Here is a 14057-nt window from a genome sequence, read left to right as displayed (position 1 = left end):
TATATATATATATATATATCATCTTTGCAAAGGACTTCAAATTTGTGAGAAAATAACAAGCAAATTAACGTCACTCCTCTCCATACTCTTCAACCTACCTTTCCCAATTTGCTATATAGATTGATAAAACTGTCCCAACTATGGCTTCCACGTCCTCTGAGTTTTCGTTCTCTTCTTCGTCTTCATCCTCTAGACATAGATGGAACTATGATGTTTTTCTAAGTTTTAGAGGAGAAGATACCCGCAAAAACTTTACAGATCATCTCTATAACGCCTTAATCCAGGCCGGAATTCATACTTTTAGGGATAATAATGAACTTCCTAGAGGAGAAGAAATCTCTCCACAGCTTCTCAAGGCAATCGAAGGATCAAGGATTTCTATAGTGGTCTTCTCCAAACACTACGCCTCCTCTAGATGGTGTCTTGACGAGCTGGTAAAGATTATCGAGTGCAGGCAAAAAATTGACCAGGTTGTTCTTCCTATATTCTATGATACGGAGCCTTCAGATGTCCGAAAACAGACCGGGAGTTATGCAAAAGCTTTTGATGAACATGAAGAACGCTTCAAGGAAGACATGGAGAAGGTCAACAAGTGGAGAGCAGCTCTTGCAGAAGCGGGAAATCTATCTGGATATGGTTTAAACAATGAGGCAAATGGGTATATCTTTACCTTCTCTGTCACAGATCCACCTGCACATATCAACATAAACAATTTTTTTATTATTATCAATTTAAGCTTGATATTTTCACTTCAATTATATATTAATTTTTAATTGCAATATTTAGAGGTAGCAAATTAATTTCTAAGTTATTTCCCAAACAGAGTTAAAAAATTTAATAAGTTCGTTTTTTTTTTAAATAATCATTAATTATTATTCGCAACCTTTCCTCTGAGTGCTAGATGTGTAAACATATATACATGCATTTTAGGTGGTTACTAGCTTTCCATATCTTTACTTTATATATATCCAATAAAAAAGCTTTTTTTAAAAAAAAATTATTGCTATATACACATACGTGACATACCCATGCTCATTTATGAATATCAATATTCAATTTTACTAAATTATATAATAATAGAACTAGATCGATAAAGCCAACAAGACTCATGAAGGGTTAGAGGTTCACCTTTCCCGTGAAAGTATTGCTAAAAGTGAAAGTATTGTTGGAAGATTCAAAGGATTTGGCATTATTTATTAATTGAATAAAAATTAAAAAGCATCGGTTTTTCATTGCAGTTTGTGAGGGGATGCATTGTAAATTTACATAATATTTTTATTCATTTATTTTAGTTTTTTAGATTTAATTAATAACTTTTATTTGTTTATTCATTTATTCATTGGTTTTTTTAAAATTTAATTTTTTACTACTGTGTTCATAATTTACTTTTTATATGACTATTATAGTCTTAAAAAAATCCTCTTGATGCTTGATTTAAAAAAAAAAAAAGAAATTCAATTTTTTTTATTTTCAAGAGATTGAAAATGAAGAAGTCATTAAAAAAAAATATTGGTTTCCCTTTTGCTTTTTATTATTTTCTTCTTTCATCATTTTTTTTCTTTTCAATTTTATCTTTAAATATTATGTTGATTTGAGATTTGGTATTGATAACATATTTCAATCTACTTTTTAGTTTTTACATGATTATTTTGGTCAAAAAAATATTGATATTAAATTGAATTTTATTATAAAAAATAATCAAATTTGATATCAAAATATTCCACATGCTAAGAGGAATGACATTAAAATGTTTTTGAGTTTTTAATTTCCAAAAAACAAAAAAAAAAAAAACAAATATCAAGATTGAGAGAGATATTTTTCTGTTTATATTTTTAACTAATTTTGAAGTTCTTAAATTAATTGTTTTAGGTTCTAAGAACTTTTTCTTATAGGAAAATAGATTATAAATTGAGTTCTTAAATAAAAAAAAACACAGGTTAATCTTTTCGACAACTTCAATTAGGTTTATAAATGATGTGATTTAAAATTGGATTTATAAATAACATGGAACAGCTTCTTCTTCTTTTTTAATAGGGGTAAACTTGGGTAGGCCACCACACTTGGGCTTTTATCATATGGCCCAAGTAAGTTGGGCTACCTAGAGCTTCATGTTTTGATTTTTATATATATTTTTACAAAAATTAATTATTTTTTTAAAAAATTAATTAAGAATATATTTAGATACCATTTTATTAGATTTTATTTAATTTTTATTTTATTTTAGAGTAAGATAGTAGAAATCTTTTTGTAATATTACCAAGTTTATTTGTTTGTTTATTTTTTTTGCAATTTATCATAATTGTTTTGTTTTGGTTTTTAATTTTATTCTATTGCTTTACTATGATTTTTTATCTTTGTTACCAACATTTAAAAAAAATTGACTTAAAATGAACTTATTAAATCCTCTTGAATCCATGATCAAGATCATGAGTTTGACAGATTGACCCGAATAGATTTAATATTTTACTATCTTAATATTTATTTTTTAAAAAAATCAATTTGATTTCTTTTAAGTGAAATTATAATTTTACAATTCATTTAAGTTATCTTTAAACTTGTTAAGTTGATTGTGTAATATTAAATTAACTCTTAAATAATTTAATTTAAAATTCAAGTTACTCATGGCTCAAGTTTATAAAGTTTTAAAGTTGACTAATTAAACCAAGTTTTGAGTTAATAATGAAAAAAAATTTGCTACTGAGAAATAAATTAACAATGTCTTGATATGTTTTTTCATATTTCATATTTTATTTGTTCAACCCGCTATGTAATATTACCTAATTATCTAGTATTTAAGGATGTATATTAAAAAAAAAAAAAACTAATGTTGGATATAAAATTTTGGGCAAAAGCTCTGATAAATAGTGATAAATTGACAGAATAACTTAATTATATTCAATATAAGAATTTTGTACAAAATATTGATACTTGAACACCAACTAATGTGTATAACACTCACACACCAGGCGTGCACTTGAGGTCTTGACTCAGCGGTTGAAGGGATTTGTTCCTTCCTCTACATCCTGGGTTCAAATCTCACCGTACACGTCTGTCACCTCCGCGGTGCCTTACATGCTCACTGAGTTTGCAGGATGTTCAGTAAGTCGTGGGATTAGTCGTGGTGCGCGCAAGCTGACCCGGATACCCACGTAAATAAATAAATAAAAAAAAACACTCACACACCAGACGCTCTCTTTAATATTATCACATCACCCACTCACCACTCAGGCCTCACACTTCGATTATTTTTCACTTGCACACACAAATCTTTCTCAACTCACTCACGCCACTCTTGCTCTTCACAAACACTGGACAAACTTTTTCATGTATAAAATTGCTTGCTTGTTTACTCTGAGTGATGCTTGAACACCAACTAGTTTATAATATGTTTTTCTTCAAAATATAAGTTTTTTTTTCAAATTAATTTTTTAAATGTTTTTGGAATGTTTTAATTTGATAATATTAAAAATAAATTTTTAAAAATAAAAAAAATATTATTTTAATATATTTTTAAAAAATCTTTAAATAACGATTTTACGCCCTTTCAATCCTTCTTACAAGAAAGTGGCAGCATGTCTATATGGGCTGCTAGGTCTGTTTGATAGCCTAGAGACTTCTAATAGAATATCATTTACAAGAAAGGATGACTTTATTTTTTTGAAGAGATTCTAGAGATGGATGAGCTAGATTTTCAAGATGCACTTCCTTGATAGTTCTAGAGAGGCATGGGCTTGAAAATTCTGGATTAATATCTAACAACCTAAACGCCATTGTTGTCTTTCTTTCTCTATGAACAGATATGAAGCGGAATTCATTAAAAAGATTGTCAGTGATGTAGCTTGTAAACTGGGAAACAAAACCTTGCACGTAGCCAAACACCCAGTTGGTATTTATTCTAGAGTTCAGGATATTATTTCCTTGCTAAAAGGTGCAAAACCTGATGTTGGCATCGTGGGAATACATGGGATAGCTGGAATAGGCAAGACAACAATAGCAAAAGCTGTGTTTAACAAACTTTTTTTTGGATTTGAAGGAAGCAGTTTTCTTTCGGATGTCAAGGAAATATCAGATAAGCCGAATGGTCTGGTTGAATTACAAGAACGGCTTCTTCATGATATTCTGAAACCAAATGTTTGGAAGGTCAGTAATGTTTATGAAGGAATGAATTTGATCAAAGAACGACTTCATCGTAAGAAAATCCTTCTTGTTTTTGACGATGTGGACAAAAGGGAACAACTGGAGGCATTGATGGGAGAGAGATGCTGGTTTGGTGCCGGAAGTATAATAATTGTTGTAACTAAGAACAAGCATCTGCTAGCAGAAGTGGGGGTAGACGGAATGTATCATGCTAAAGAATTGGATCGAGACCAGTCTCTTCAGCTTTTCAGTTTGCATGCCTTTAGGGAAACCCGTCCAGCAAAGGATTATGAGCAGTTTTCAGAAAAGGTAGTGGACTACTGCAAAGGACTTCCTTTGGCTCTACAAATCTTGGGTTCTCATTTGTCCATAAGAGACAAGACTGAATAGGAAATCTATATTACCCATTGGCAAAATATTCCGCATTATGATATTCAAGGAAAGCTTAGAGTAAGTTTTGATGCACTTGATGTGGATACAAGCGAGATATTCCTTGATATTGCGTGCTTTTTTGTTGGTAGAGACAAAGAATATGTAGCAGATATAGTAGGTGCTCGTTACGATTGCCATCCAGAAGTAGCTTTCAGAACTCTCATTGGAAGGTCTCTCATAACAATCGACACCGAGAATCAGAATAGGTTAAGGATGCATGATATATTACGAAAGATGGGAAGGGAGATTATTCGTCAAAGGTCGCGTAACCATCCTGGAAATTGCAGCAGAATTTGGCTTCCCAAAGATGCATACAATGTACTCTCCAAGGAAATGGTAAGAGCTCATTACTTTGTATATTAATTGTTGTACTGTAGATTCACACACTCTTATTTATCTTATGAATTTCTTGTCAAATTCATAATTATCTTGCATCAATATAATCCATCAACTTAGGATCACAGCAAACAGATGAAAATCTAACAATGTTAGTGTAATTGCTAAGAACACTAATGATGTGAAGTAAAATTTGATGAGTGTTCATAAGAATAGCCCTCTCAAGAGTTAATTTTGGGTAATAAGTTGTGCTTTCAACTTGTAAATCTCTAATAAGTATTTCGTAACAATAAACATATATATCATTCATATATAGTAGTAAAAAGTTGGTAATCATCATAATTACATTTCTTATATTTCATCAATCATTCCTAACAGTTTTTATTTTTATTTTTTATTTTTTCTGCATCAAGAGCATGCTTTAACATGTGGTGGGAAAGAACTACACTCATCTTAACTAGTTCATAGAACAAAATTAACGGGTACATAAGGAAAGAAAGGGGGGGAAGAACACCGGACGAAAAACAGAGAGAAGCTCGAGAGGGACACAACCGAAAAAATTTGTGTTAGACTCTACCATGCATTTTCCCTCTACCGTACATTTTCCTTTAAAAATTTAAATATAACATGTATGGACCGTATGGTAGTTGAAATGAATATGAGTATAAAGTAAATAACATAATCAGCCAACGACGGGACATGGCCATCAAACGCAAGTTCTAATGAAGTGCTTAAACAATGTTATCATATAGTATTTTATGGGATATTTGGACCACAAAAACAAAATGTTAAAGAATAAAAAAAACTAGATTGAAATGCGTTGTTTCGACTTATTCTTCACCATCTTGCACTTTGATTAAAAGCTCGGAATAATAACTTTATATAAATAAAAAATAATTTAATTAGAGATTTTTAGGCATTTTAACAATGTATAATAACTGAAGTGTTATTGCTTATTTGAGCTTGTTAATAATCCTCATCTTCTTTCTAACTCCGTTATTGTTAGTGAATTCCAGCTTACCTTGTAAATTGGTTCCAGATTGAAATGCGTTGTTTCAACTTAGTGATTGTTTTTTCTTTCTTCTTTTTTTTAAAAAAAAGAGAGAATATATAACAGAAATGCTAGGTGGTCGTGGGTTCTTTCTTGAAATTGGTATCAACATTCTCATCCAAAGAATATGCATGATTATTGTCATGATATTTTAATCCTTTATTGGCTATTTTCAGGGAACAGATGCTGTGGAGGGTCTGGCACTGGATGTGCAAGAATCTTTTAGCACAAAATCGTTTACAAAAATGAGACATTTAAAATTACTCCAAATCAAAGGAGCAAATCTTGTGGGAAGCTACAGTCTTCTCCCCAAAGAGTTGATATGGCTTTGTTGGTTTGGATGCCCTTTGAAATCTTTGCCGTCTGATTTTCACTTAAACGACCTTGTTATACTTGAGATGCAATACAGTAACGTACGAAAACTTTGGAAGGGGACTAAGGTAAAACATATGCATTAGGCACTCAAAATTCTCTCTAATTAAATTTAATTTAGAGTTACATTTTTTCACATAGCTATTTTTCTCTTATTTTCTCATTGCTTGGACAGATTCTTAACAAGCTGAAAATCCTCAATCTTAGCCTATTCCAAGTACCTTGCTAAAACGCCGAACTTCGAGGACTCTCTAGTTTGGAGAGACTAATACTTGCAATGCACGAGTTTGGTTTAACGTACATCAATCTATTGGAAATTTGAAGAGACTTGTTTTGTTGAACTTGGATTACTGTGACAGCCTAAAGACTCTTCCAGAAAGCATGGGTAACTTAAAATCTCTTCAAACTCTGAACGTTACTGAGTGCTCACAACTTCAGAAATTGCCAGAGAGTTTGGGTGACCTAGAATCCTTAACAGAGTTGTTTACAAAGGGTACTGCGATTAGCAACTTCCAACTTCAGCTAGATATTTGAAGAAGCTGACAAAGTTATCATTTGGTGGATACAACAAAGTTTTCTACTCACCTGATCTACCATCTAAATCTTGGTTTTCATCGTGGCTTTCACCACAAAGCTGTTCCGTCTCCCTAGATATGCTACCAGCTTCTTTCACTAGTTTCAGCTCATTGAAAGAACTAGATCTAAGTTATGCTGGTTTGGCTGAAGCTACAAGCTCCATTGATCTTGGGAGTTTGTCCTTTCTTGAAAATTTGAATTTGTCTGGACATGAATTCTTCAATCTGCCTTCTAGCATTAGCCGCCTTTCTAAGCTTCAATTTTTGACGGTTGAGAGATGCAGGAATCTTCTATCAATCTCAGAGCTTCCATCAAGTGTACTGTTCTTGTCTATCTATGACTGCACATCCATTGAAAGAGTGACTGCACCACTTCAGCATGAAAGACTACCATTACTGAATGTAAAAGGGTGCCGAAATTTAATAGAGATTCAGGGCATTGAATGTGCGGGCAATAACTGGTCCATTTTGAACTTAAATCGCTGCAACAATTTATCTGAAAACTATAAGATGAGTCTTATTCAGGTTGTCTCTCTTCCTCTGTCTCTTCACTTACTTGAATACAAACATTTAGCATTTAAATATGGTAGGTTTTCGAACTCAAGTTTTAATTACTTTCCTTGAACCAATATGTAGGGATTATGCAAAGGTAAACATTATGACATTTGCCTTGCTGGTGGAGAGATACCAGAATGGTTCAGCCATCGTGGAGAAGGGTCATCATTATCATTTCGTTTACCCTCAGTTTCTGTTGCAGATGGTAATAAACTCCAAGCGTTGCTTCTTTGGGTTGTACTCTCGGCCTCCACCAATGAAGCCACTCAGAAACACCATTTCTCCGGTTTGATATGTGTGATGCTACTATCAAAAATAAGAGCAATGGTATTGAATTGTTTGAGACGATGGCAGCAGTTACGTTTGACAGAACAATCACGAAGCAGTCTTGGATACAGCGTATACCGTTGATTGGGTTAGAGGAATCGCTGCAAGGTGTAGAGGAATTGGAAGTGAATGTCAGAATAAGCTTATATGATGTTTCAAAATGTTTGGTAGAAAAATGCGGGGTACATTTGATAATGGAAAAGAATAAAGCAGATTCAGATCAGGAGATTGATATTCATGCTCTAGGCTCTGATGATCAGTGGTTGGAAAGTAGATTGATAAGAGAGTTGCAGAAATGGAAAATCACCAGTTGCAGTAAATTTGGACAGCATAAAACATAGAATATGCTTTTTGTTTGTTTTTTTTTTCCATGTTTTTGGATCAAGGGTGCTTGATCTGTGGTATTGTTTGCTTGGCATTTCAGACTGATAAATGAGTGACACAAATTTTGATTGAAGAATCAGAAAGGGATCGTGACATTGCCAGTCAAGAAGGAACACACGAGACATATCAGCATCAGCTTCTACTAATGAGCAGTGGAAGAGTGTCTGACCACATTGATGAGCTGTGGAAAAGTCTTTGCTTTGCTTTACTTTTGTAGGAAAGAATTCTACAATTCTACAGTTGTATTAAATTTGTTACCTTTCTCTTTAAGACAAAGCAAATCGTGACAAATTAAAAGCATTTTCGTCTAAAAAGGCCTCTTACAAAAGCTTTCAATGGTCCTAAAGAAAACTATCAAATCTGTCTTATGTCATATTTATTGAAAATAATACCTTATTAGTTGTTTCATGGAATTTATTTTATAAAAATAAATGTATACAAAGAGAAAAATAAATAAATTTATGATTCATTAAAAATAATAAAAATATATTTTAAAATGAATCACATTACATAACTAATAAAACTTCATTACAGAACACTATTTATACATTGCGTTGTAGCTTGAGATGGATTGAAATTTCATACACTATTAAGTTTTGACGACTTAACATTGTTGAAATGAGTTATAAAACCCAATCCATTGGTACATACATGCAAGTAAAGAGGATGGTTATAGAAAAATCCAATTTAATTGTTTTTTTTTCTTGTAAATAAAATTATAATCTCATCTGAAAATTCTAATGAGTTGGAAAACACACTAATCATGTATAGCGAAACTCAATTTTTTAAATACATACAATATTACACTCTCCTTGCTCATCAAAACATAGGATGTACAATGAAAATTATTTACTACAGCTTTCAATTTCCTTTTGCTGATAATTATTTCCTTTATTTTACTGCAGGTTCTTGATTTGAATATATATTAAAAAAAAACACAAAACAATCATTCATTTATTAATCATAATTGAAAAACTAAATCATATCTAATTGACATACATGCATCCATGATTTTTATTGTGAGTTTACTTGGTTAACTTAAATTTACTTTATTTTTTTAATTAAATGTTATTTTTTACCGATTTTGTTCTCCATTATTAAGTTCATTCAAGATTAAACTTTTTAATTTTTTTAAAAGATTATATCTATAAGTTTCACATATCAACCTAATTTAACCCAAGTGTATCAAATGTTTTTCTATCTTAATATTACATAAAAATATCATTTAATTCATTATTAAAATTATTTTTAATTTTAAATTCTGGCAAGTCACAAACTTCTGGAGTTTTGTTAATAAAGCTTATGCACAAGATTTTCATTAAACTACCTAAATTTTAATAATAATAAAAAAAAAAACAATATTTTGACTATATTTATTTGCACCCACGTGAGGGCCATGTGATGCCAACCCATATAACAATTAACAAAGCAATACAAAACAAAACAAGGTTTGGGGATGGGAACTGGAGCATAAAAAACAAGTTTTTTTAATATGTTAATATTAATTATTAAAAAAATCTAAGAATTATTATTTGAATATATATTTAATTAACAACTACTTTTAAAAAACAACTTATCACATTCGTGTAATACTCATTAGTGCCGCATTTATTTTTGTATTTTAAAAATATTTTTAAAAAAATTTAAATTTTTTTTATTTTAAATTTAAATTTTTTTATATTTTTAGATTATTTTAATATGTTTTATTGTAACTGCCCATCACCATGCAAGTTTAAGATTTTTCTAATTGTAGTTGGACCTACTAATATTTCTTAATTATAAATAAAGCTGTTTAGTTTGTACTCCATCAAAGTAATTTAGTAATAAACTTTTCAAATAAAGGTTCCTGAGAGCATCTTCTTCACTTATATATTCTACGTCATTATTGATAAGCAAGATTTTAGTGTTTCATTTCTTGTTGAAGAGTAAAGGATTGATCCGATGAGCGGTTTCCGTCAGCTTTATTAACCTTTCAATTTGTGCACAGAAAATGCTTGAGAAAATTCCTGGTGGACATAGAGTTATTAAAAAATTGTCAACTGCATGCATGACTCGCCTTTTGCTTCCTTGAATTTTTTAAATCCCTCGCATCATGATTCATGAGACTAATATTGGAGCTATTAAAACATTGTGAAAATAACTTTCCACCAACTCATCTGGATAAATAACTTACAATTGCATCTGAGCAAGTTGATATATATATGGTCTTTAATTAAGATGTTGCTTAAGAGATTTTTTTTAATTGTAGTTGGCCCCACTAATATAAATATTAGGGTATCTTAATTATAATTGATCCTTGGCACGAAAAAATACCATGTGGGTGCGAGATTACTGCAAGACTAATGGGGTAAACTACTGTGAAACATATATCTTAATTAAAGACCATATATATCAACTTGATTATATGCATTCGAAGACATTTTTTATTGTATCAAATTTAATAGGTTGTAAGCACGTACGGGGAGCTTTTTTCTTTAGAGTAGTAAAGGAGGTGTTAAAACTACTAATTTTATATTGCATAAAAACATACTTGTCCACCGTAAGTCAAAAAAGTGTAACAAATAACATTAAACTGCACCAGCAGTCTTGGCCTCAACTTTGTCGTGCTATATCTTCACCTCCTATTTTAATTGGATTTTTTAATTGTAATTGGCCCCACTAATATAATTTTTAAATATTTCTTAATAATAATTGATCTTTGGCGTGGAATAATTGCATGTAGACACGAGATTACTGCAGCACTGATGGGCTCAACTACAATAAATATATTAATTAAAAACCATATACATTAACTTGATTCGATGCAATTGGAAGTCATTTTTAATTATGTCGAATTTAATAGGTTGTAAGCAGTGGGGGTGTTTTGTAGAATAGTAAAGGGAGGTGTAGAAATACTAAGTTTGAAGGACACAAAACAAGAGAGTTCATTCGTATTTTTTTTTTTTAAGTATTTTAAAAAAAAAAATTATTTTTTGCTTCAAATTATTTTTATATATTTTAAAATTATTTTAATATATTGATATAAAAAATAATTTTTAAAAAAAATAAAAATATATTAATTAATAAATTTTTAAATAAAAAATATTTTACAAAATAATTATTATCATATTCTCAAACACTCTTTTAAATAAAAATAAAAACTCGTATAAGTGTTTTTTGTTCTCATGATTACAGTGATCACGCAGAAATAGCAAATGAAAATGGCATTCAGTAAAATTAAAGTTGAAATAATCCTCATTTTTATTTTTCTATATTGATTTTTACTAGATCATTTAAATTATATCAATTTTAAGGTAATTATCAATTTTTATATAACTCAATTTAAATAAATAATGAATCGAGTGATTGATACTTCTAATTTACTGACGATTGTTTGTGAAAATTATGGCACAATTTCATTTTGTGTAATCTCGATAATCATTTTAAGCTTTGATTATTGATTAGCAAAATGTTAATATTTCATTTTGTGTATCTTGTCAGCGGATTCCATGAGCTTTATTAACCTTAAGAGAATTATTTGTTATCTTAGTTATTTTTATTTCTATTTAGTTTAGAAAAAAAAAATGTTATGGTATTTTTATTTTTATTTTCTTATTTAGTTCACAAAATCAAATATTATATTTGATAATTTTATTTTTTATATTTTATTTAGGAAACCCCGAAATAACTCTATATTTATTTGCTAGGATTTTTTTCTCTTCAAGATATACTTGAGGCTAGTATTAAGAAGGTTATTTAGCTTTTATTTTAGCCAATTATTATAAAGATGAAAATTTGATAATAAAATTTTTTAAACAAGGATTTTATGTGGACACCCTTTTTGGAAGATTTGTGTGTTCTTGTGTTTGTTTTTTTTGTTTTGTGTTGTTTTTGTTATAATTTATAACAATTGCTATCAAATTTTGATGATTTTCTTGGCGGTTAGCGTTGCCTAATAAAATTAACAATTATTGGAATAAGTTATAGAATTAGGAAGTGTTTTCATAAGAGAAAATAGATATTTAGAAACTGTAATAAAAGACCTGAAAAGACAGATTGCATAATAAATTTACTAGTTGGCAAATGTTATAACCATAAGGGGATCATGTGGAGACTAATAACATATTCATCACCATCTTTATAAACTTGTTTTGGATGCAAGAGTAGGGGAGGTAGTCTTTTGATAAGGATAAGTATCATGAAGGTTTTTGCAATCTCGTTTATAATGTATTAAGATTCTTTATTAATTTATAATATTTATTTTTTATGATGACTATGTTGATATGATAGTATAAACAATAATAATAATATTATTACCCGATGATGTCTTCAATAATGTTCTACTGATAAATTAGAGGTTTTTAATTTATTTGTATTTAATGATTATTGACTCTTTCCCATTCACAACCAACTTTCTTTTTTTCTTTTATTAGTGGGTAGGTTTCATTCAAAAAAAAAACTTTATTTTTTTTAATAGGAAACTTTGACAAATAGAAAAATGAATTATTGTTGACATTGTCAAAAAAACCATCCAAACATAATAAGCTTAAGATCATATTACCTACTTAATTTTTATTAAATAAATAAGGATAGTAAGATTCGAACTTGTAACCGCTTGGTCATCAAGACTCTGATATTATATTAAAGAACTATTTAATCAAATAACTTAAATTATTAAGTAAAATTCTAAGATATAATTTATATTATTCTCTAACAAACACATGAATGAATCAAGTGTAGAATCATTCCTCATTCTATATGTCATAGTTTGCCATACAAAAAAAAAAAAAGTTTGCTTCAGGGTGAAACTATCCACCAAAAAAAAAAAAAAAAAAATTGCTTGTAAATAGGAAAGAGCCCATATTCATGGAATACAAACAAAAAAAATAATTTGGAAAGTTTTATTTAAACAAAAACGAACATCTCTAAGCATGACAAAGTTGAGGCCAAGGTTGCTATTGCGGTAGTTTATGTTGATAATAATAGCATAGACAACGACAATATTAATGATATTATAATAATATTTTTATTGTTAAATTAAAAGGCTGGGTGTACATAAAATATCAAAATTATTAATTTAATTTATATTTATTTTTTTAATCAAAAATTTACTGTTATCGTAAATATAGATTTGACACACACAAGATCAAATAAAAAATAATTTAAATTCAAGAGCGAGTTCTCTTCAACCCAATGGACATTAATGCAAGATTATTTTTGAGACATATTACTGGTTTTCTTGGATATTTTTATTTGTATTTAGTTTAAAAGATATAGTTTTTATGTTTTTTTTATTTAGTTAAGAAAATCAAATATTTTACTATGTAATTTTATTTTTTTTCAATTTAATCAAGAATATCTGTAATAAATATATTTATTTATTATGATTCTTTTCCTTGAAGATTTGGTATTAATATAAATAGCGTTGTTAATAATTTAGTGATAAACTGTTCAAATAAAGGTTCTTGAGAGCATCCTTTTCATTTATATATTCTACGTCATTATTGATAAGCAAAATTTTAATGTTTCATTTCTTGTTGAAGAGTAAAGGATTGATCCGATGAGTGGTTTCCGTCAGCTTTATTAACCTTTCAATTTGTGCACAGAAAATGCTTGAGAAAATCCCTGGTGGACATAATGATGCTTTACACCAGAGCGTAATTGATGCAAGAGGCACTGATCACATCTTAACCTTGAATGACTTGCCTTTTGCTTCCTTGAATTTTGTTAAATCCCTCACATCATGAGACTAATATTGGAGCTATTAAAACATTGTGAAAATAACTTTCCACCATCTCATCTGGATAAATAACTTACAATTGCATCTGAGCAAGTTGATATATATGGTCTTTAATTAAGATGTTTCTTAGGAGATTTTTTTAATTGTAGTTTGCCTCAGTAATATAAAT

The 14057-nt window shown here is 29.5% G+C and overlaps 2 protein-coding genes across 3 annotated transcripts; both read left to right on the top strand.

The window, feature by feature from the left end:
- On the top strand, positions 1-8511 carry LOC118051953 (disease resistance protein RPV1-like). Of its 2 annotated transcripts, XR_012168925.1 has the most exons (5): positions 1-658; positions 3798-4905; positions 6133-6396; positions 6504-7428; positions 7540-8511. XR_012168925.1 is itself a non-coding variant. In XM_073407035.1 (2 exons), the coding sequence occupies exons 1-2, from the start codon at positions 141-143 to the stop codon at positions 4525-4527; spliced, it is 1248 nt and encodes a 415-aa protein (XP_073263136.1). In that variant the 5' UTR covers positions 1-140; the 3' UTR covers positions 4528-5062. The 2 variants fall into 2 exon arrangements, 1 of the variants encoding a protein (XP_073263136.1); XM_073407035.1 differs by lacking the exons at positions 6133-6396; positions 6504-7428; positions 7540-8511 and having other exon boundaries at positions 3798-5062.
- Positions 4565-8386, top strand: LOC140955157 (disease resistance protein RML1A-like). The gene is made up of 9 exons (XM_073406959.1): positions 4565-4587; positions 4659-4905; positions 6133-6396; positions 6504-6545; positions 6653-6713; positions 6851-7428; positions 7540-7663; positions 7957-8055; positions 8244-8386. Exons 1-9 carry the CDS (start codon positions 4565-4567, stop codon positions 8384-8386), a joined length of 1581 nt encoding a protein of 526 aa, XP_073263060.1.
- Positions 8512-14057: the final 5546 nt, after the last annotated feature.

Source organism: Populus alba, chromosome 19, assembly GCF_005239225.2.
Source record: "Populus alba chromosome 19, ASM523922v2, whole genome shotgun sequence".
NCBI lineage: Eukaryota > Viridiplantae > Streptophyta > Magnoliopsida > Malpighiales > Salicaceae > Populus > Populus alba.
Note: the sequence above shows the minus strand (reverse complement) of the source record. Positions and strands in the feature narration are given on the sequence as shown.

What these genes read in the sequence shown, in the direction of transcription:
- LOC140955157 (XM_073406959.1), top strand. Translation starts at nt 4,565, where the DNA reads ATGATATTCAAGGAAAGCTTAGA. An exon ending in TCAATCTTAGCCTATTCCAA is followed by an intron (nt 6,546 to 6,652) that starts GTACCTTGCTAA and finishes GGAAATTTGAAG; the next exon opens with AGACTTGTTTTGTTGAACTT. An exon ending in TGATGATCAGTGGTTGGAAA is followed by an intron (nt 8,056 to 8,243) that starts GTAGATTGATAA and finishes TTTTGATTGAAG; the next exon opens with AATCAGAAAGGGATCGTGAC.
- LOC118051953 (XM_073407035.1), top strand. Translation starts at nt 141, where the DNA reads ATGGCTTCCACGTCCTCTGAGTTTTCGTTCTCTTCTTCGTCTTCATCC. An exon ending in TTAAACAATGAGGCAAATGG is followed by an intron (nt 659 to 3,797) that starts GTATATCTTTAC and finishes CTCTATGAACAG; the next exon opens with ATATGAAGCGGAATTCATTA.